This window comes from Carettochelys insculpta, chromosome 13 (assembly GCF_033958435.1).
Source record: "Carettochelys insculpta isolate YL-2023 chromosome 13, ASM3395843v1, whole genome shotgun sequence".
In the NCBI taxonomy this organism is placed as follows: Eukaryota; Metazoa; Chordata; order Testudines; family Carettochelyidae; genus Carettochelys; species Carettochelys insculpta.
The window spans coordinates 27,011,367-27,034,432 of record NC_134149.1 but is presented as its reverse complement, the minus strand read 5'-3'; the positions used below and the strand labels follow the sequence as shown (position 1 = coordinate 27,034,432).

The window sequence follows — 23,066 nt, the reverse complement described above, 5'->3', positions numbered from 1 at the left end:
AATATAAGAATCGTACATTAGGGAACTCCTCTAAAAAATCTATGCCCCAAACTGGTGCACTGGAGTGATCACTACCACACATTTTGGCTGGGTTGGGCAGGACAGCAGATTAGCTTTCTCCATTGTCTGCTTCTTCCTTCTCATCTTCATCATCTTTCTCCCCCTTCAGTTTTTGGCGAGCGAATTCCTCAATCACAATGTCCTCCTCACTGTAGAGAAAAAGACAATACGGTGAAGTCTCAGAATTGGAAGTTTGTTTGACCAAACACATCATCTGCCTTTTTTTGGCGGGGGGAGAGGGGAGCCGAGGAGGAAGGCTGGAGTGGGAAGGAGGGAAAGTCACAGCATAAAAGTCCCAAAAGGGTGAAGCCCCTGTTCATATCATCAGGACCAGGAGATAATGTCCCCTTTCTGTTGACACCCAACCTCATAGGATCTCTCAGTGAACATGTTCAGGGGGCTCAGAGTGCTAACTGGTAAAGATGGTGCATTGGGGGACATTTACAGAAGGAAATCCACAAGAAGTGCTGATGAAAGGTAAATGGCTGTTCAAGGGGCTTAGACTTTTTCCAGAATTCTGCCCAGGACATGAGGCTGGGTGCACGTGCGGAGGGGAAAAACCATCTAAAGAGATTTGTGAAGACAAAGTTTCAAACCATGATTTAAAACAGGGAGCCAGAGAGACATAATGAGGATTAGTTACTTTCTTGCAAAAGGGAAAAGCAAAATGACACAGTGAAAAAGAGAGGCACAAAAAGAACAGAAGGTGGGAAAAAGGAGAAAATGCAACAAAGAGAGGTCCAAAAATTTCAAGAATAGAAAGTGATTTGACAAACTTTGCATGAAAGGTGAGGAAAGCGAGAGATCAAGGATGTTCCTCCCTCATGAGAGAAATCTTAAATATCCTGACTAGGCCCATAGAGTAAAGGGCCCAGCCTTTGCTGAGAAAAAAATATGAATTTGTGTAGGCAAACATCTATGTACAGGGAGCTCCTGGACTCTGTTCCCAAAGTACTGTTCTGATTTTCTTGTATTTCTCCAGAATGTAACAGCAGCCACTTGGAGGTTATAACTAGACACAAAAATGGGTCTTTCATGGACTTGCAAGTACAGACCAAATTCATAATGGGTAAGTGAGGCCAACAGCTTTGCCAGCCCCCTGGGCAAGGTGTGTGGGGTGGGGGGGAGCTGTTTGAACTCCTGGAAGCCTTGGGCAGGTGTGGAATGGGTGACAGCCAGATTCCAGCACTGCCCAAACTGTGGCATCCCCGCACTCAGCCCTCAGTGCTCCCCGGAGCACCCCGTGTTATGCTCTGGCAGCAGTTTAAAGGGCCCAGGGCACTGGCTTCCACTGCAGTAGAGACAGCAGTGGCTGGGAGCTCCAGCCCCTTTTATATCACCAGGCCCTGGAACAGTTGCCCGCTTGTTTCCCTCCTGATTGGTGAGCCTGTGGTGGGTGGACTTTGGAGTGGGGAATGGATTTGACATCGTGAGATTTCGTAGAGGACACTCATGTAAGTGTGGCAATTCCATCCTGGCACGTTGGTCAGTATAAACTGCTGCCAGTTGAAGGAGTAGGATTTCATAGTTAAAGTCCTTTGGTGAGAATAGTAACAGAGAGATCGCCGTGCTAGTCTATATACTATCAAAACAATTTTGTCAGTCTTTAAAGTGCTACCAGACTGATTTTGTGTTTTGGAGAGAATGTTTTGGAGGTAAACAGAATTTCCAGGACAACATCTGAAGCATCTGATGAAGCAGGTCTTTGCCCACGAAAGCTTACGCTCCAAAATATCTGTAAGTCTATCAGGTGCCACAGGACTTCATGTTGTTTTTGAAGATACAGACTAATGTGGCTACCTCTCTGATACAGGACAACACAGTACTTTATCTTGTAAGGCTGTCTGTCAATATATACATTGCAGGACTTGGTGGTAACAAGCCTGGTGGATCTGTGTCCTGTTGAGACACTTCATTTCCTACACCATTTATGGTAGCTACAGGATTTATTGCAGCTGAGAATTCAGCCAGTGCCCTCTCCCTGTGGATATTCTGGATTTTGTTTTTTGGTTAGAGTTTCCTGTAGTCCAGGGCTTGGAGTGCGGCCTCAAGCAGCCACTAAGCTTCAGTGACCAGGACCCAGCTGAGATTATCAAGGAAGCAACAGGACAATGAAAGCTGTAGTGTGTTCTCAGCTGTGCTGATAGACGCAAGGGACAGATGTCTCCATCAGTGAGACATCTACCATAGCAACAGAGCAGTCCATGGATCTATGGAGCCAAGTCATTGACATCATCTCCTTCCAGAAAATGAAGTAACATTGAAAGAAGCAGCGCAGTTTGGGTCTGAAACAGCAGGGGCCAGTATGGTTTAGCAAGGGGAAGAAAAGCCAAAAAAAACCTAAATGAAATTAAGCAGCAGCATGCCTCACCTCCCAGTTTTGGTGTCTCCTGCTATGAGAACACTCATTTTAGCAGTGGCATCACACTGTAATGTCGTAGTGCCTGTTGTGATGTCGAGAGCCCAAATTTGTGGGGCCTGAGCCTAAGGTATATGATGGATCTTTTGGTTCAAGACACTCACAGGAGACTCCATAAATGCACATTGAAATGGAAACAGGTTACTTACTTATTGCATCTATCCTCAATGAGTTTGTGGAACAGATGTCATACAGAAAGTTTTGGCGTAGAGTAAGAAAGAACTTTTCCTTACCTGAGCTTGGCTATAGCCCATTTACAAACAGGTCATGCGAATGCAGAGAAAAATCAAGAGACACACACAGAGGTTAGTCTGAAACAGGCGTTTCAAAGGACATATTCTTACCACTAGGATATTTCTATTGGAAAGACACATTCTGGGCAAATAACAAAAAGGGGTCATGTGTTTTATCTGCAGAGTTACTGTGGAAGGTCAATAGTACACATGTGGCTGAGACATTAGGCAACCTTGTGAATATTTCTCAGTCTAGGTCTCAACACAGTGTCAAACCTTCCACTACATTACACACATTGTGAAGTTTTGTGTTTAAAAAGTGACTCCCCTCAATTCTGCTGAACAAGCCTCAGACACACTTCACAGCAAAAGCTGTTATGTGCGTTGCATAAAGCAGCTAAGACACACAGTTGCAAAATAGGCCCTTTGCTCCAGCTGAACATTAGCCTGTAGTCTTGGCTGGCCATTGGATTATCCCCTTACAACTCTGTCCTCCACAACAAAACCATGACATCATGAATTTGTGATGTCTGTGCCATCACAGTATAGCCCAGTGGTGTGATGAAAAGTGTGTTCAAAGTCTGCAAGAAATTAGGTCAGGGATTTGCAACCTGCATCTCCAGAGCCACATGCAACTCTTCAAGGACTTTTTTGTGGCTCTCGCCACTATAATTACAAAGTTAAAAAAAACAAAAACAAAGAAGCCCTCCTGACTATTTTCAATAAAGAGTGAACGTCTAAAAGTTCAAAAATGAACAACTCTTAGCTATATAGCAAACAATATGTGATCTCAAACCATTGGATAACCCCCGCCTTTAATGTATACAGTGCACTGTGTGATATAATACTGTATTTTTGTTTTGATTGTGTTGCTAATAAAGTCTTGATTTTGAAAAGGGAAAGGAAGCTTGCGGCATTCCTGCTGTGAAAGGCAACACACACTTTAAGAAAGAAACTGAAATAACACGTGAAGTAAAATTGGCATAATTAAAGTGGGCTCAGGAGTGAAAGTCAGGAAGATAGAAGTAGAAATATGCACACGTAAAGTGTGAGGAAATAGAAAATGTGAAAACTTTGTGACTATCCTGCAGTAAACATGTATTGCATTACAAATCATTGTGTGTGCACTGTTCTTAAAATAGGGGTTACAAAAATGTGGTTTGACATTATTTATTAAGGACCATCTGATATTCATATGGATTCCGGTTCTTGAATTATTGAGTTTTTATCAAAAAAAAAAAGGCTTTTCTTGCTATTTTGGTTGCTGACCAACCAGCTATTTTGGTTGCTGAACTGGATGGTCCTGTTAGGTTGCAAACTTACAGGAGACCTCCCTGGTTGCATCATAGACAGATCATGCCCAAAATGTAAGTGGGAATAGCTCTTACTGATTCAAAATCCATTGGAAACAAGGACTCCGTGAAGCACAGCCAATGCCGTTTTCATATTGTTGTTGGTATCATAGGCACATGTTGTGGGGTATCATGGGAACCCAGTGATGGGTCAGTTACAGAAAGTGAGGACGTTCCGTTTGGAGAGGGAATAATACAAGCCTCTTTCTTTCAGGGTGCATTGGAGCTTTCAGGCTTGGCCAAATCAGAAAGTACAGAGTCACAAGGCAAATGAACTGATTCAACCCTGGAAAGGCTCTGAAGTCTGCTTCCATCTGGGTTGGAAATTCTGTGAGCTGAAGTCCTTCACCTAGCCTGAGGGATAAGCAGTGTCACTAGTGATTCTGACTCCTTCATGAATATGAATGTGTTTCCTTCCTGCTGCTTGCAAGTGAAAACTGTATTCCAGTGTGATCACTTACCATCAGTGGGCTCTGGGTGCATTAAAATAAGAGGCAGCTCAACTCCAACATCACTGGAAGAAAAAACACACTTCTGTTAGACAGGAGAATTATACATGGGTGGATGTGAGGGAAGAGCACAAGCATGTGTTAAATTCTCCTGAACTTGACAGTCTTTTCAACGGGCACAAATGCAGGTCTGACTGTCTCAGCTCAGGCTTGCTTATGGGAGTCATGGGAACATCCCACAATGCTTTGCAACAATCAGATAATCAAAATCATAATTAGAACTGCTACATGTTAAAAGGTAACAACTTCTGTGGGACAAGGGCAGGGTGGGGAGCAGCTGTATGCTCTGCTTTAGAAACACTATCCAGCTCCCTGAATGGTGCTGCAAAATACAGCTCAGAGACTGGACTGGAAAGAAGTCAGGCGGCAAATCATGGTTCTGGCCAGAAAAGGCCTCGGATCCACTCCTTCCTCAACTATGAGTCAAGTTCTCTTAGCACAACTCATCGGTTCGGTAATTACACTAGCAGCTGAGCAGGAAATATGAGAGACCAGAGGAGAAGCAGAATCAGCAGGACACACAAACCCTTTGTGGGGTTTGACAATGGAATCATAGAACACTAGAACTGCAAGGGACCTCATGAGGTCTTTGAGTTCAGTTCCCTGCCCTCTTGGCAGGACCAAACACCATCTAGACTATCGCCCGTAGGTGTCTATCTAACCTGCTCTTACATATCTCCAGCGATGGAGATTCCACAACCTCCCTAGGTAACTTATCCCAGTGTTTAACCGCCCTGACAGTTAGGAAGTTTTTCCTAATGTCTAATCTAGACCTCCTTGCTGCAGTTTAAGCCCATTGCTCCTTGTCCTATCCTCAGATGCCAAAGAGAACAATTTTTCTCCCTCCTCCCTGTAATCCTCTTTGAGGTACTTGAAAACCACTGTCATGTCCTCTCTGAGTCTTATATTTTCTAAACTAAACAAGCCCAGTTCTTTCAGTCTTCCCTCATAGCTCATGTTCTCTCGACATTTAATCATTCATGTTGCTCTTCTCTGGACTTTCTCCAATTTCTCGACATCTTTCTTGAAATGTGGTGCCCAAAACTGGACACAGTACTCCAACTGAGGCCTAATGAGCACTGAGTAGAGCAGAAGAATGATTTCTGGTGTCTTGCTCACAACACTCCTGTTAATGCAGCATCACACTGTTGACTCATATTTAGCTTGTGGTCCACTCTGACCCCTAAGTCCCTTTTCACAGTATTCCTTTCTAGACAGTTTCTTCCCATTCCATATGTATGAAGCTGATTGTTTATTCCTAAGTGGAGTACTTTGCATTTGTCCTTATTAAACTTCATCCTGTTTACCTCAGACCATTTCTCCAGTTTGTCCAGAGCATTTTGAATTTTGACCCTATTCTCCAAAGCAGTTGCAACCCCTCCCAGCTTGGTATCATCTTCAAACTTAATAAGCATACTCTATGTCGATATCTAAATCGTTGATGAAGATATTGAATAGAACCAGTCACAAAACAGATCCCTGTTATGCCCTTACAGTATGACTGCAAACCATTAATAACTATTCTCTGAGAATGTTCATTCAGCCGGTAATGCACCCACCTTATAGTGGCCCCATCTAAGTTGTATTTGCTTACTTTATTGATAAGAAGATCACGTGAGACTGTGTCAAATGCTTTACCAAAGTCTCGGTATACCACATCCACTGCTTCTCCCTTATGCACAAGACTTGTTATCCTGTCAAAAAACTCTGTCAGATAGGTCTGGCATGATTTGTTCTTTACAAATCCATGCTGGCTGTTACCTGTCACCTTATTTGCTTCCAGATGGTTGCAGATTAATTCCTTAATTATTTGTTCCATTAGCTTTCCCGGCGCAGAAGTTAAACTGACTGGTCTGTTGTTTCCTGGGTTGTTCTTTTTTCCCTTTTTATAGATAGGCACTATGTTTGCCCTTTTCCAGTCTTCTGGAATCTCTCCTGACTTCCAGGACTTTTCAAAGATGATAGCTAAAGGCTCAGAAACCTCCACTATCAGGTCCTTAAGTATTCTCGGATGCATTTCATTAGGCCCTGGTGACTTGCAGACATCTAATTTTTCTAAGTCATTTTTAACTTGTTCTTTTAGTATTTTATTCTCTAAGGCTACCCGCTTCCCACTAGCACGCATTACATTAGGCATTTCTGCATCTGACTTCTTGGTGGAGACCAAAACAAAGAAGTCATCAAAGACTTGTGCTGTTTCCAAGTTTCCTGATATTGTTTCTCCTTCCTCACTGAGTAGTGGGCCTACCCTGTCCTTGGTCTTCCCCTTTCTTCTAATGTATTTATAGAATGACAAGTGTCATAAGGAGGAGGGAGAAAAGTTGTTCTTCTTGGCCTCTGAGGATAGAACAAGAGGCAATGGGCTTAAACTGAAGCAAGGGAGGTTTAGGTTGGACATTAGGAAAAAGTTCCTAACTGTCAGGGTGGTCAAACAGTAGAATAAATTGCCAAGGGAGGTTGTGGAATCTCCATCGCTAGAGATATTTAAGAACAGATTAAATAGGTGTCTATCAGGGATGGTTTAGACAGTACTTGGTGCTGCCATTGGGGCAGGGGGCTGGGACTTGATGGCCTCTCGAGGTCCCTTCCAGTCCTAGTATTCTATAATTCTGTGATTCTACTCTTTATGTTTGTAGCTTGTCTGAGCTCATTTTGTGCTTTGGCCTTTCTAATCTTGACACTGCATACATCTATTATTTGCTTATATACATCTTTTGTAATTTCTCCTAATTCCCACTTTTTATATGACTACTTTTTAACTTTGAGATCCTGCAAGATCTCCTGGCTAAGCCAAGGCGGTCTTTTACCATACTTTGTATCTTTCCTATGCAGAAATATAGCTTGCTTTTGGGCCCTTAATAACGTCCCTTCGAAAAAACTGCCAACTCTCTTCAATTGTTTTGCCTCCTAATCTTGCTTCATGTGAGACCTTACCTACCAGCTCTCTGAGTTTACCAAAATTTGCTTTCCTGAAACCCACTGTCTCTATTTTGCTGTTCTCCCTTTCACTATTTCTTGGAATCATGAACTCTATGATTTCATGGTCACTTTCTCCCAAGCTACCTTCCACTTTCAAATTCTCAGCAAGTTCCTCCCTATTTGTTAAAATCAAATCTACAACTGCTTCCCCCCCTGTAGCTTTTTGCACCTTTTGAAATAAAAAATTATCATCCACGCAGTCCAAGAACTTTCTGCATAGTCTGTGCCTCGCTGTGTTTGTTTCCCAACATATGCGTGGATAGTCCCCCATCACCACCAAATCCTGTGTTTTGGATAATTTTGTTAATTGTTCAGAGGAAGTCTCACCCACCTCTTCTACCCGGCTAGGTGGTCTGTAGTAGACCCCTATCATGACAACACCCTGTTTTTTACCCCTTTTAACCTAACCCAAAGACTGTCAACATGTCTGTCTCCTGCATCCCTCTCCACCTCAGTCCAGGTGTACAATCACAGCTTCATACAAGATGTCTGAAGGTGTGCGTATGCGCACGCGTTGGAGGTGTGAAGCTGGGGGAGGAGGGGTAGCTATTCATTCCTGTACACTGAAAGGAGGATTAATTGTCTCTGGGACCGAAGCACCATCCAACTGTCAAGCTCCATTAGCAGAGAACACCCTTCCTGATAGATTCCTGTCAATTCAGTTCTTTACCTTGAAGTGAGATCTCCCAATATGCTGTGGGACAAAAGAAAGAATACAGAATGCAGTTAAAACAATACAACAAATACAAATGCAATGAATGAGTGGAAAATGTCCCCTCATGGAGATTGAGACTTTTCATGTTGTATCCCTGTTACCTTGGGTAGGTGAGTGACACCCTTCATAGGTCCCTTCTGTCATGGCAACCAGGTATCCCATGGTGATGTGTAAAGAGTCCCATACGCTCCATTACCCAAGTAGTACTGGACCTAGGACTGACTCCAGTGGTATCCCCTTAGATACAACCTCCCAGTTTGACAAGGAATCATTGATAACCACTCTTTAAGTATGGTCTTTAACTAATTATACACTCACTTTACAAGATTTTTTTCTGGAGCACATTGTCTTGCTTTGCTTATGTGTGGTGGGGACATTAGAGAAGGTTTGGTAATGAAGTGAGCTGCAGGGGTAAACAGCGGGATGTGACCTGGGAGTCCGGGATGGGAATCATTTAGAATCCAAGGCTCCCATTTGGAATGGATGCCATGTGGATGACCTGATACCTTAATTGTTTATAGAGTTCAGAAAGGGCCCCAAAGGCACACTAAGAAATCCAGTTATTAAGCTATTTACCTCATCAGCAGAGCAGTATTATTAGCTGTAGTAGTATTAACGTAGTGCCTAGGAGCTCCATTCATGGACAAGGACCTCATTATACCAGGTGCTGTTCAAACACACAGCTCTTACACCAAAGAACTTACAGTCTAAGTACCAGTGAGATGCTCACCCTCCTCTGGCCACCACCAGGTTGACCTTCACCTTGTAGGACACCAGGATTCCCAATACCTCCTTGTCCATCCCAGGTCTCAGTCTACAAGGAAAAGCATAGAAAAGAGGTCAGCTAATGACCTGGGATGAGATATCCCATGTGATCAGAGGGGGATGAGTTTGTCACCCGATGATCAAGATGACAGCTACTGAGATATATTCAAGCCACCACAACAATGCCAGAAGAATCCTATAATGTCTGTTTGCCAGGGAGCTCCACCTTGGGCAGAGGGAAGTAGCTGTTTAACTCCACTGCTGTATGGCACAAAGGAAGCGAAGGTAATTTAGTTGAAAGTATGGAGGAATTTCTGGGGGTGAATGGTAATTATCTCCGCTGGAATTTTATCAGGACACGAGGGCAGATGCACTTACTCTTAAAAAAAAAGAGTGCTATGAGATCTTTTAAAGATCCTGGTCAGGCCCTCCCACCCCCCACCCGAGGGATCAGACGGTGTGTGTCCTCATCACAGGATCACCAAATTCTTCAGCATGAACAGTCTCTGCTCAAGAGGATCGTAGAAACAAAGCTGCAGGGAGTGAGGCAGGATGGGCCTGAGTACATAAGCAGCGTGCAAGGGCCCAGGGTTGCATTAGGGGAACGGTAGCTGCAGCACAAGGTTTGGCTATGTAGTTATTGGCAGAGCAGGCCTGGATGGTACAAAGTGGGAGTGGTGTTGTTGTCTGGCAGAGACTGACAAGAGAAGCAAAGAGATCAGCTGTGCTGACGGTGTGGGCTATGAGAAGGCCTTTCTCTTACATGGTGGTGGAGGCCAGGTTGGTGTCCTCATGCTTGAGCTTGCCATCAAGTGCCAGCCCACGCTTCTCACGGTTGGCTAATAGGGTGGGGGTCACTGTGTAGCTTTTGGAGAAAGTGGAATTGGCAGCCACCGTGTCACTGAAAGAGATGCAGAGAGGAAAGTTCAGAACAGCCACGAAAGTCCCAACAGAGGACAGAAGAGAGACAATTGCATGTAACCCACTGGAAAGCTGAGCTGCCGCTGCTGCACCAGGGGAATAAACGAGGATTAGAGACCCAAAGCAGGTGCCGCTGGGCAGAGCCAGGCCACAGCACAGTACCTGATCCCTTCCCTGCACTGTGCTATCTGTACACCCCAGCAAGAGAAAAATCTCTTTTCCTCCAGCCACACCCCCCCCGCTGTCTGTGTCCCCAAGCTTCTCTATCTCCTTTTTCCTATCCCACCCTTCTTCTCTTTTCTCTCCTGCCTCCCTTTCACTTTCTCCCTCTTCGTTTGCACAGGCATTGCCAGACTGGATCGGACCTGTCACCCAGCTAGTCCAATATCCTCTCTTGGACGGAGGCCAGCACCAAAGACTCCAGAGAAAGTTGCAAGGACCCGGCTGAGAGCAGCTGTCTGACAGCCTGTCCCCAGGGAAGGTTCCTCCTAACCCCCGGTAGTTAGAGATTGGCTTATTCCTTGACACATTGGGGTTTACGTCCCTTCCAAACCCCAGTGGCTCTTTTCTTATTTTCGATTAGAAGTCTGGCTAGTCTCACTCTGCACTGAAACGTCATCTGCTCCTCTCTCCTTCCCCATCTTTCTCCTCCCACTCCTGGTCTCTCTCTCTCATCCACATACTCTGTTGGCCAGCCAAGCCCAGTGGTATCTGGCCTGTTTCCTCCTCTAACTTACGTTATCTCCTCTGTGCAAACAGTCTTCGTGTATTTGTCCAGCGAATAGAGAACCACGTCTGTGATCTGCTCGACTGGTTAGAGAGAGAGAAAGGGAACACAAGTCTATCATGTCAATGACATAGGTATCCCCTAGGATTTTGCACACACTTTCCTTGGCTCTGTGCAGAGGCAGGCCCAGGAATTTACAGGTGACCACTTTTGTAGGGGCACATTAAACACACACACAAATGGAAGGCTCGTCTGCCACCTTCCCCCCCACACCCAGATTTCTCAGGATGCCGCTCATGGAGACACCCAGCAGCAAGGAGGCAGTGGTTCCTCTGGCAACTTCACCCCCTCTGTGTCCCTGTAGCCGTGGGACGGAGGGAGGGAGCAGCAGGGTGACTGGCTCCTCTTCCTCTCCCCATACACCACCCTTCCACAGATTGCAGCTGCCTGCTTTGCAGACTGCCTGCTGAGGCGGGGCAGGGATGCAGGCAGAGGCAATGCTTGGGACTCCAGCAGCAGGGAAGGAGAAGCAGCAGGCTAGAGAGACACACTGAGATTGGGGGTTCCCCTGCTTGCCCCTACCCACCATGCATGCCCCTGTGGCACTGCAGCTCCATAACATCTCGGCTGTGTCTACACTAGCCCCAGAACTTTGAAAGGGGCATGATAATGAACCTAATTAAGATGCTAATGAGGCGCTGTCATGAATATGCAGCACCTCATTAGCATAATGGCAGGTACAGCACTTCCAAAGTGCCTCTTTTGATCATGTGTGGCTCATCTGCATGGGGTTCTTTTCAAAGGCACCCCCCCCCCGCACACTTCGAAGGCCCCTTGTTCCTATAACCAAACAGGAATAAGTGGATTTCGAAGGCTGGGTCTACACTAGAGAGTTTTGTTGACATAAGGGGCCTTCTGTCGACTTAACTAAGGGTACGTCTACACTCGGAAAGCATTTTGTCGACAGACTCTTGACAGAACTCTGCATTTGCCTTGACAGTATTATCCCTCAGAAATTTGAAGCATGACAACACTGTCGACAGAAAGGCCTTTCGGTTGCTGGGCACCCCTCTTTGCAGAGCTGCCTTTCTGCTTTCTGGCACCAGAGGGCAGTGTAGTCTGGCAGGTCTCTGTCAGCAGAGCAAGTTGTGTGTAGATGCAATCTGTTGACAGAGGTTCTGTCGAGATTTCCCTGTCGACAGTAACTTCCGTTGACAGATGCTTCTAGCGTAGACATAGCTGAAGTGTGAAAAGGACCCCGTCTAGATGAGCCATGTGTGATTGAAAGTGGCGCTTTTGAAGTGCTGCGGCTGCCATTATGCTAATGAGGTGCGGCATATTCATGGCAGTGCCTGATTAGCATCTTTCGATTAGGTTCATTATCATGCACCTTTTGAAGGTCTGGGGCTAGGGTAGACATAGCCCTCAAGAAGTACTCCCTTGAACCAGTGGGATATTCACAGACTTCCCAGAGATTTTCCTAGTCATTTCACCACTTAATCTGCAAGTGAGATAAAGCTGCAGCATAACACATGTAGTGCAGACTCCTGGTCTCTTGGGTATTTTACATCTCATCCATCTGCCAATGACCTGAGCTCTGTGATGGCTAAGAAATTTATTCCATATATGAACTGCAGCCCTGAGCCACACAGAGAACCTTGTTCTTCACTCCCATTGGTTTAACTGAGATGTAAGCACACTGGAGTCCAAGGGCCTACTCTGGTGTAGTACCAATGTGAGTGAGAGGAAGAGCAGGCATGGAACTTTGCTCTGGGCCTGGGATAAGGGAAGATGGGAGGCACTGAGCTTTGTGCCCAACCAGCTCTGTGGATCTACTGGGGAAGTGAGATTCCTGGCCCTTGTGCACCCTCATTTATGAAACCCGAAGCTAACAAAGGTGTTTTGAAGGCCCTGCAGCACCTGCCTGGAGTGCAGGACGTGAGTAAAGTGTAGGGCAGAACGCGAAAGGAAGGCTGAGGCGGGGGGTGTGCACCACGCACTCTCTCTCTCACCTGATATTTTAATTTTCTTCACAATCTTGTTGGTGGTATTGTTGATATTAATATTGACACTGATTGGGTCTCCATGGTAAAAGATCTGCAATCACAATGGATCTGGTAACAGCGTGTGCTAACAGAAGTTAAGGAAGTAGCTAGATACCACAGCGATGGTCACCAAAGCAAGGACCTAAATAGGTAAGTCAAAGTTGACGGCACCATGGAAAGCAAGCCCTGTAAAAGCCACGATGCAGGGACCCCAGGGAATGCATATTCAATGTGCACCAGAAATCTCTCCTATCCATGGAGAAGGGGACAGCCCAGATCTGAGGGGATCCTTTATCTTCTTGGGCTTGTGGAAGAGGTCTGTTTCCAAGCAGTAGATACACAGAAATAGAAGAAAAAAGCCAGTGGATTTTCAAAATTTTAGACTTTGCTCCACCCCAGCTAAACTCATGAGGATTCACCACAGGGCAAAGCACAGCCTGAGATGAAGCCTCAGGTTTGTTGGCAAATGAATGGTGAATGCTGGAAGGCAGAGAGACACAAACAGTGCAGAGAGAACGAAAGGCTCAAGAGACACTGAAGGAATATTATCATCACATAAGCAGGGTCTGTTACCAGAGTCCCACAGCTGCTAAACCTGAGAGGTAGGGTTCTGAAACCCCAGCTCATGAGACACTGGGAGCAGTGCAGCTCAGGAGGTAGGAGGGGGTATAAGAGCCTCCTCTGGAGTCTCAGTTTCACAGCTGAATATTGCTGCTGTAACTGGTCTCCAGCAGCAGAAGGAACGACCAGCACGTATGTCTATGGGACAGGCCCCCACATGCAAGAGCACAGGTGGGAGGCTCATACAGGTACATACCTCCTTATCTAAAGAGGCCTCAAGGTGTAGGGGCTTGTCAGACATCATGAACTGCCTGGTGGTCTCTGACTTTGGTGGTGGACCTGTATTCGTTGGAGCAAACTGAACCTTTCGGATCACCAGGCGCACGGAATTCCTGCAGGGATGAGAAATGGCCAGGCCTATAAGCACAGAGACATTGAGTCTATCCCAGGGGGTCCCACCCGTAATCCACTCTTCTGCCTCAGCTAGAGTAAAAGAATGGAGTTAAATGTCTGTTTGCTTAAACAGCTGGAAACCTTTATTTCCCTGCCCCAGGCTACATGAACAAACCCGAGTCTGTCCTGAAGAAGCATCAGAAATGGAAAGAGGCTGGCAGCCACTGTTCCCTGTAAGCTGTGTGTGCGTGTGTGGCCACTTAGAGAGTTTCAAATGCCATCCAGCTAATTAAAAGAGTGCCCACGGCTATGTTTGTGTTTCTCTTGGTAGTGAATGTTTGCACATGCCTCTGTGCAAGTAACAAAAATTTATTCCACACATGGGTGGAAAAGATTAGAGGGAACATTGGCTGGTACCCTTAAATCAAACCACATGAGGCAGGGCTGATGGGGAATGAAGCCTGGGAAGTAAAAACTCAGGGATGCCCCCAACTCCATCCTGCAGGGGGTCGGCCTGAGGGAGGACTTGGTTCTTTTGCTTTAGAGACCTGGGGGGAAAGGGATACACTGGGATTACCTCTTGTGAATTTTCTCCTCCAGATTTTCAGCACAAAATCCCTTGACCTCAAAGTCCACACCACATGCCTGCGGGAAACACAGATGGTTACAAGGCTATTGTGTTATGGCTCTGGGTGGAACAGGGCCCTTTAACTTCCACCAAGGATCATAAGTGTGGGTCGTTACATTTATTCACCTCCCTGCCTCATCACACCAGCATGTATCACCAACCCTTCTGAAGAACCCGTCCCTGCATGAAGCGCCTATGCCATTCTCTCTAGCAGCTGCCCCCAGCGGGACGTACCATTCTCCTTGACACCACAATGGAAGCAGTGCTGATTTTTGGAGCCTTAGAACTGGAGTAGGTTGTTGGAGGCAGATTCTGAATTCCTCCACCCCTCCCCGCCCCGTGTTTTTCATTCAAGCCAATGATAGGCAGGAGCCGCGGCACCCGAGCTCACCTTTCCAAGATCATCTGGTCCTGGTTGGAGGGTGACTGAACAGGGCAAGTTGATCGCCATCTGGGGGAGAGGAAATTTTTATGGAGAACACCAAACCCCACCCAGCAGAACAGCACAATCAGGTTCCCCTTCACTCATTGTGTTGTTGGACTCATCCTGGCATCCAGCAGGACAGGGGCATCAGGATGGGAAAATCCCAAGCTGAAATCCCCTGAGGCCTGCAGCTAAAAGCAGGATAAATGTGTCCCTGGCAGATATTTTGGTAGCAGCGCAGAGTGCAACAGGTGAGTTTCCTACAGGCTGAATATGGGGTGGGCCTGAAGGTTAGCACCTTCAGGCATAAATAGAGCAGGGAATGTCACATGAACACAATGCACCTCCATATACCACACAAAGGTAGCACCTCGTTCTGGGCCCCATAGTCCTGCCATAGCTTTTTATGACACTGTCTCTGATAAAGGCTTTATGTCTAGCCATAGGCAGCTTGTGTTCAAGCTGTTGCTGCTGCTGGCTCTACCTCATTCCCAGGTCTACTTCCCCACGGGACAAAAATCCCAGTGTTACTCCCCCAGCAATATGGCAGCACCTTTGATCTGATGTAGCTGAGGGAAATACTGCCAGGAATTAACATCTTGACTTAGCTGCCATTGATCCTAGATCATTTGTTGGGGAGCATGTGGAGTGGCCCCAGCTTCACAGCCTCTGAGCGTCTGTGTACAGCAAGAGCTAGTGGAGTGCATGAATACAAAGAGCCACAGGTGTTGAGAAGCTCCTACCTCAAACGTGAAGGGGTAAGCATGGTCACCCAGCTTCTTCATCAGCTTCTCCTGCAAAGGAGTGAGGGAAATGGGTGTCTGGTCTGGCACAGGAGGAAACACCTGAGCAGTCAGGACATAGAGGTCCTTCCTGAAGGTCAAGCCAATGACATCCAAGTCATCTCGGCCATAGCGGAATGCACAAGTTAGGACCACATACACTGGGGCCAGGCAGGAGAGATGGAAATTGAAAGAGAGAAAAGTAGACAGCAGAAGGAAGGAATGGAAGTGAGGAAAGGGCAGGTGGAGGAGTGGGATGGAGACAAGGGAAGAGACCACATTAATGATGGTTCAAAATTAAAAGCAGTTTCCTTGTGCAGACAAAAATCTGACTCAGTTATCTCAGGCTGAGGCTGTAAAGACTAGTCCAAATAGAGGAAGATCCATAAAATCCGTCCTCAAGCTTCTGGTAGCTTCAGAATCAGCCCCCAAATGAGAAAACAAGAGCAGAAGACAGAGACAATCTCTCATCTATGACTCAGGAAAGGTTGCTTTGAACAGGAAAATGCTGGTAATCACTAGGCCAGTGGTGCCCAACCCTTTAGCTAGTGTTGACCCCCCCAGTCACCTCCCCTAACCATTCATGGATCCCCAGTCACTCCCCCAAACCTCTTGTGGACCCCCATCAAAGGCAATTCTAGCGGCTATGTACTCTTCATTAAATGAAAAAGGAAATCCCAACATAGATTTTGTACAGCAATTAATAACCTTATTGGAAGATACCAAATTTAAAAATAATAATTGATTGTAACTTTGCAATTTATTTAAAACTTATTTTCTATGATTATATTTATTTATCTTTTATTTTTCCAGCAGACCCCCTGCAACGCCTTCGCAGACCCCCAGGGTCCGTGATCCCCAGGTTGGAAACCACTGCAGTAGGCACTTGAAACTAACTACAATCAAAGGCACAAACAATGGCCCATTGCACCAGTTTTCGTGCCCCCATCCTAACCTCAATATTTGCATGTTATTGCTGAAGAGAGTTACCTTTTCTGTCCTTCAGATACTCTGGATCAACCAAGACAACGCCATCTGCAAACAAGCACAAGAGATGCCGGTGAGCTCAGCTTCACAGGTGGTGGGGTCACAAATGGTCAGAATGGCCTTTGAAAATGCACTTTTGTCAGAACATTTCATCAATGAAATCAGCTCTTTCTCTACCTGCAAAGACACATTAGCCCCATCCCACAAGGAAGTTGCATCTTGAAGAGCTGCTCCCACTTCCTAAAACACTTTCAACCCACTTCTATTGTGACAAGTTTTCTCCACGTATGGTTCTGACTGACCACCCAGGTACACAGTCGTGTGAGCTGTTCGCACTGTCATGACCACACAGCTGGTTTTAGTGTGCTTGTGTGAGCAGGGTCAGTGCACGTCTGTCTACTGTCTCCTACAGGCTAGATTTTCTTCCTCACCCACCTTTGCCTTATGTTACAGCTGCTTACAGAAAACCAGAATTTTTGCTTCTCACAAGTCTCATTTGCTCCTGCTGCTGATTCCCACGTATGGAGCTAAGCCATTTTTTATGCCAGCTAAGGATCTGACCGCATGAAACCCCGTCTGTAAAGTGACAACCAACTACACAACAGTCAGCTGCCATGTCACATGAAGAGGATCCTGGCTCACAGAAGGGGAGGGGGAAGATAAGGTCAGTAACATCACTCACCTACAGGTTCCACGGAATCAACATGGTCCACGAAATCTCTCTTCCCCAAGTAGATGGATAACTGGAGGCAGCATGTGGGGGAAGAACAGAAATCAGAACAAAGAAGCTGGTTGTCTTTCTTCATTTGCTCATTGGACATTTCAAGTTTGTAGCTGTGGCTGGGATCAGGAATGGAGATCTCTTGATATGGTGATCACTCAAGTGATCAGACCAGACACGGTTACATAAAGGATTCCTTAAAAAAATAAATCCTCCTGAAAGGCATCACCATAGCACCATGACACATGCATCAAAAGCAGAGGAAGAAAGAGATGGAAGGGGAAAGGATTCCCCACAAAGGGATTCTTGGTGGGTTGAAAATCCCCCTGGTATGACGTCTATGACACACATGTTCCTTCAAGTCTCTCTCAGAAGTGTCTGGATAAATCAGATACAATTTAGTTCAATATGTACAGTGTCCTGGGATACAGATGTGCACGTTCTGTGTTCTGCAGTTGTCCCCTCCCTGCCTCCCTGCTGTACCCGAGCTCAGTATGTATTTACCTTGCCATTGGGACTGGTCTTCTTAAAAACCCTGCAGAAGAAACAAACAGAAAGGCATTGGGATGCTGCGGGAAAAGTGTGCAGGTTCCTGCAGCCAGGCCTCTGCCAAAGTGCTGAGTTCAGACAAAGGGAGGAGACAGGGAGTCGGCTCATGCAGTAGTTGGGAAGAAGCTGGGGAGCGAGGCTGTCTGTATCCTAAACTCATTAGTTCATAACTCTTGGCTGTAGGAGGAGAGGTCATGTATATTCAGGGTCTTTAGGGATTCAGTCCCTTGTCTGGTCAGACTCAACTGACTCTGAGCCTGCTCCTGCCTGGTGAAGACTCAGACGACTGGGGGGAAGAAGATATCCTATGCTCGGAGCGCTCTGTGCTGTAGGTTCCTCTGCCTGCTATCACAGGGAGAACACCCCTGACACGGAGGGTTGGAGGACATACAGTTGCCCCAAACCACATTTTAGAGGGTGGGGAGAAAAGCTTGGAACTGCAGTGTGAGAGTGTTACCAATGAACACCTCCCTGGGTTAGGGAGGGGCTGTGTATGTCTCCTTTCACTGTGGAACATGGGCAGCCAGGCACCGGTCCTGGACCTATCGCAGGTTTCTCAGACAGGGCTCCTCCATTTCCTGCTGGCACTGCGGAATGGATCCCACTGCAGGATGGGGAGCTACTGTTGTCAAATGCTCAGGCCTGGTTTGCACTTAAAATGTTGGGGGATGGAAAAAATCCACCCTAGTAAGCTCTGCTGACTTAAGCCGGGGTATAAATGCAGCTGGAGAGGTGGTGCTCATAAAGAGACAGAAAATCCCCTCCTAAAGGTTATACCAGTCTATCTGTGGCATTGTAGCTTTGCTGTTGCAGTTCCCATAGTAAAGACATGGCCATAGTAACTCTAAACTCTCATGCTTTAGAGAAGTGTATGCTATGGGCAAGTTTCTGCCCCAGTTAGACATTATCTGCAGTAGGGTAAAAGGTTACATGGGCTCCCAATGCTCTTATGTCAACGGTAGACCTCTCTGCGTGGAATCTGCACTGCGATTTGGGGTACACCCTCTCAGCAATCTTCTGGAGTCTGCCAAGGATGACGCGAGTGAACAGTTTACCAGTGATGCTTAGGAGGGAGATTCCACGGTAATTGTTGCAGTCACTTCTGTCTCCTTTGTTCTTACGCAACGTTACAATGTTAGTGTCACGCATATCCTGTGGAACCTCACCCTCTTTCCAGCACAGGCACAGTAGCTCATGTAGGGGTTCCAGGAGTGTGTCCGCGGCACATTTGATTACCTCTGGTGGTATACCATCCTGACCAGGGGCCTTTCCTGCTGCAATGCTGTCGATGGCTGTCTTCAGTTCATCCACAGTCGGTTCTTGATCCAGTTCGTCCATTACTGGTAGGAGCTCGACGGCATCGAGGGCTGCGTCAACCACAACGTTCTCGCGTGAGTACAGCTCGAAGTAGTGCTCAACCCAGCGCTCCATTTGTTTGGCTTTGTCAGCAATGACTTCACCAGATTTGGATTTCAGAGGTGCCATCTTGTTCTGGGTGGGTCCTAATGCCTTCCTCATACCCTCTTACATTCCTCTGAGATTACCAAAGTCGGCACAGGTCTGGATGTTGCTGCATAGCTGGAGCCAGTGGTTGTTGGCACAGCACCTGGCTGTCTGCTGTACTGTTCTTCTGGCCTCTCTAAGTGCTTGCTGGGTACTCTGGTTCGGTGAGCATTTGTACTCCAGGAGTGCAGCGCGCTTCTTTTCAATGACTGGAATCATCTCATCGGAGTTAGCTTCGAACCAGTCATTCGTGTTTCTAGCTCTTCTTCCAAACACCGACAAGGCCGTGTTGTAAACTGTATCTCTCAGATGTTGCCATTTGGATGTCGCATCGGCGCCCCCAGGGCCGCTGCGCAGATTTTCCTGGAGGGTCTCTCTGAACTTTTCAGCTTTCTCCGAGTTTGCTGTCTTTCTGGCATCAATGCGGGGCCTTCCAGCAGGTTTAGAGCAGCACAGCTTCTTGGGTCTCAGCTTGAGCTTGGAGCAAACTAGCGAGTGATCTGTATCACAGTCAGCACTATGATAGCTGCGTGTCAGAAGGACGTTTCTGAGGTTATTACGCCTAGTGATGACCACATCTAGTTGATGCCAGTGCTTCAAGCGTGGGTGTCTCCATGACACTCTGTGCTGTGGCTTCGTTTGGAAGAATGTGTTTGTGATGCACAGATTGTGGTACGTGCACAGTTCAAGGAGATGCTGTCCATTGTCATTCATTTTTCCCACACCGAAGTGTCCTAAGCAGGAAGGCCATGAGGCCCAATCAGCTCCAACTCTTGCATTGAAGGCACCCAAGATGTACAGTTGTTCACAAGCAGGTATTTGCGCTACAGCAGCACTAAGCATGTCATAGAACTTGTCTTTTACTTCTGGTGTGGCGTACAGGGTTGGAGCATAAGCGCTGATCAGGTGGACAGGACCGGCGCAAGTTTGAAGCGTGATCCGAAGAAGTCTTTCTGATCCGCCCATGACTAAATCAACCATTTGTAGAAGGGTGTTTCTGACAGCAAAGCCAACACCATGCTCTCTGGGTTCTTCTTGGGCTTTACCCTGCCAGAAAAGCAGAGAGGTCTACCATTGACATGGTCTTCTCTCTAAGGCAGCTGCAGGAGAAGTGCAGGGAGCAGAGAAAGCCACTCTACATAGCCTTCATCGACCTGACCAAGGCCTTTGACTTGGTCAGCAGGGATGGTCTGTTCAAACTGCTCCACAAGATAGGCTGTCCTCCACGGTTACTCAAGATGATCCAGTCATTCCACGAAGACACGAGAGGAACCATCCAATATGACGGCGCATTATCGGATGCTTTCAGAATCAGGAGTGGTGTCAAACAAGGATGTGTGCTTGCTCCGACATTGTTCGGGATCTTCTTCACACTCCTCCTGAAGCATGCCTTTGGATCTTCAACAGAGGGCATCTTGCTGCACACAAGATCTGATGGGAAACTGTTTAACCTTGCAAGGCTGAAAGCTAAGTCTAAGGTGCGAGAAGTCCTCATCAGAGACATGCTGTTCGCAGACGATGCTGCTGTAGTGTCTCACACAGAAGACCAGCTTCAAAAACTACTGGATCAGTTCTCCAAAGCGTGCAAGGACTTTGGGCTTACCATCAGCCTAAAGGAGACAAATGTACTCGGTCAGGATGTTGCTGAATCCCCATCAATCAGCATTGACAACTATACGTTAGAGGTCGTCCACGAGTTCGTTTACCTCGGATCCACCATCACTGACACCCTGTCCTTGGACACTGAGCTAAATAGGAGGATTGGAAAAGCAGCCACAACTCTGTCCAGACTCAGCAAGAGAGTGTGGAATAACAACAAGCCGTACACTCACACCAAAACGCAGGTCTACAGAGCCTGCATCCTCAGCACCCTCCTTTATGGCAGCAAGCCTTGGACTCTGTATGTCCGCCAGGAAAAGAGGCTGAATGTCTTCCACTTGCGCTGCCTCAGGCGCATCCTTGGAATATCATGGAAGGACAGAGTGACCAACACCGCCGTCCTCGAGCAAGCTGGAATCCCAACCATGCACACCCTCCTCAGGCAGCGTCGACTCCGCTGGCTTGGCCACGTCCACAGGATGAATGATGGAAGGATTCCAAAAGACATCCTGTATGGTGAGCTAGCCTCTGGCAAAAGACCTCCCGGATGCCCCCAGTTGCGCTACAAAAATGTCTGCAAGAGAGACCTCAGAGAGGTAGACATCGAGCTGGACTACTGGGAAGAACTAGCAGATGACCACAGCAGATGGAGGCAGGGGTTACACAAGGGCCTTCAGAAGGGTGAGATGAAGATCAGACAGCTAGCAGAGGAGAAGCGAGCGCACAAAAAGCACAATAAGGACTTGCCAGACACCCACTACATCTGCAAAAGATGCAGCAAGGACTGTCACTCTCGTGTGGGTCTTCATAGTCACAATAGACGCTGTAAATGAAGTCCTCAATTGAAACTTTAAAGGGCGCGATCCATAGTCTATGCAGACTGAAGGATGCCTACTACTACTACTACAATGCTCTTATTTACTGGCACAAACTGATGCACCCAGTGGTGAGGAGAGAACCCCCATGTACATGGATATGACTGCGTACTCATGCAGACACCATTCTCATCAGAAGAGACGGAGCTTGGGACCTTCAGTAGCAAAGCCAGACTGCTGGATCTGTGAGTTAGATGTCGGTTTTATAGTCACTGTGCCCAACTGCTACACATGAACACTGCTTCCCACAAGCGTCAGTGGTTTTGTGATGGTGGGATTCCTCCCTCTTTCAAGTATAAAGAACTGGCCACTGCTTGTGCCAGGACACTGGACTTTATGGACCACTGGACTGGTTTGATATTGGCGGAGTTGGGACACTTGACTAGGAGGGTCAGTGATCTGAGCTGGGTAGGCAGCTCTTCTGGTTCTATGTCCATCACGGTCCAGGCTCAGACACTGGAGGATTAAAATTGCCTGGGATAGCTCTGCCAGCCAAAGGCTGATGCTAAGAGCCTGACAGTGATTTCAGCATCAACTCGCATTACCATAATCCCTCATTCCCTTTGCATTCAAGTCTAACATTAAGCGCCCAGCTTCCTTCAGAAGCAGGCTGTGTTCTGGGTCGGGGACAGGGTGGGCGAGCTTGCATAATGCCAGCACGTGGCTTTGCATATGCGTGACAGAGCTATGGAGAGGCCACCAAAGCCAAGCAAAGTCCTTGTCACCCGCTGCTAAACACAAGTCTGAGACTTCTGCCCATCCCTAGACAATGTCACATTCCAATGTCACTTGGAGAGAGAGCAAAAGGTGACATGGGTGGTGACAAGACATCACCAGGTGGGAGCTGACACCTGTAAAACAACGGGCCTTTATCCCATCCCATCCAATCTATGCAGGGTACAGGCTGCCTCCACCAGTGCTGGGTGAGCTAAACCAGTGTGTTTGGGATCCCTTTTTCCTGGGAAGGGTGCCACATGCTGGCTCCCTGCAGTGCCCCGATCCAGTGCAGAGTGGTAGAGGGAAGAGGAAGACATACTTGGAGCCGTCTGACATTTTCAATCCGTCACTGCCCAGCAGGGTGTCTGCAAAAGGAAGGAACAGAAAACAGTCAGCAGCAGGGACTTCAGAGAGCCTCTCCCCACCTGCACATGCAGCCTGACCTCCCGGCCTTATACATACCCCACCAGCTCTGAGTACGTGTCATTGCACATTGTGACCTGACCCTTGGGGTCATAGTGCCAAAGTCTGGCCCAGCCAAAAAGTGTTCAGGCCATGGTCTGGATAGTGCCCCTGTTTCTGCAGCCTGTGGTTAGTGGGGT

General features: G+C 47.1%; 1 protein-coding gene across 2 annotated transcripts; it reads right to left on the bottom strand.

The window, feature by feature from the left end:
- Positions 1–109: 109 nt before the first annotated feature.
- ARR3 (arrestin 3) lies at positions 110–22,800 on the bottom strand. Of its 2 annotated transcripts, XM_075007583.1 has the most exons (16): positions 22,784–22,800; positions 17,726–17,756; positions 17,183–17,243; positions 16,504–16,548; positions 15,475–15,674; positions 14,699–14,758; positions 14,257–14,324; positions 13,543–13,678; positions 12,693–12,777; positions 10,691–10,763; positions 9,796–9,933; positions 8,998–9,081; positions 8,223–8,246; positions 4,526–4,578; positions 2,713–2,722; positions 110–209 (listed from the first exon to the last, which is right to left on the bottom strand). In XM_075007583.1, the coding sequence occupies exons 1-16, from the start codon at positions 22,798–22,800 to the stop codon at positions 110–112; spliced, it is 1,185 nt and encodes a 394-aa protein (XP_074863684.1). The 2 variants fall into 2 exon arrangements, with proteins under 2 accessions (XP_074863684.1, XP_074863683.1); XM_075007582.1 differs by lacking the exon at positions 2,713–2,722 and having other exon boundaries at positions 4,522–4,578.
- Between the last annotated feature and the right edge of the window lie 266 nt (positions 22,801–23,066).

Coding starts and splice junctions, on each gene's coding strand:
- ARR3 (XM_075007583.1), bottom strand. Junction 14,325..14,698: donor GACCAGATGATCTTGGAAAG/GTGAGCTCGGGT, acceptor TGTTTCCCGCAG/GCATGTGGTGTGGACTTTGA. Junction 9,934..10,690: donor GTTTGCACAGAGGAGATAAC/GTAAGTTAGAGG, acceptor CATCTCTTTCAG/TGACACGGTGGCTGCCAATT.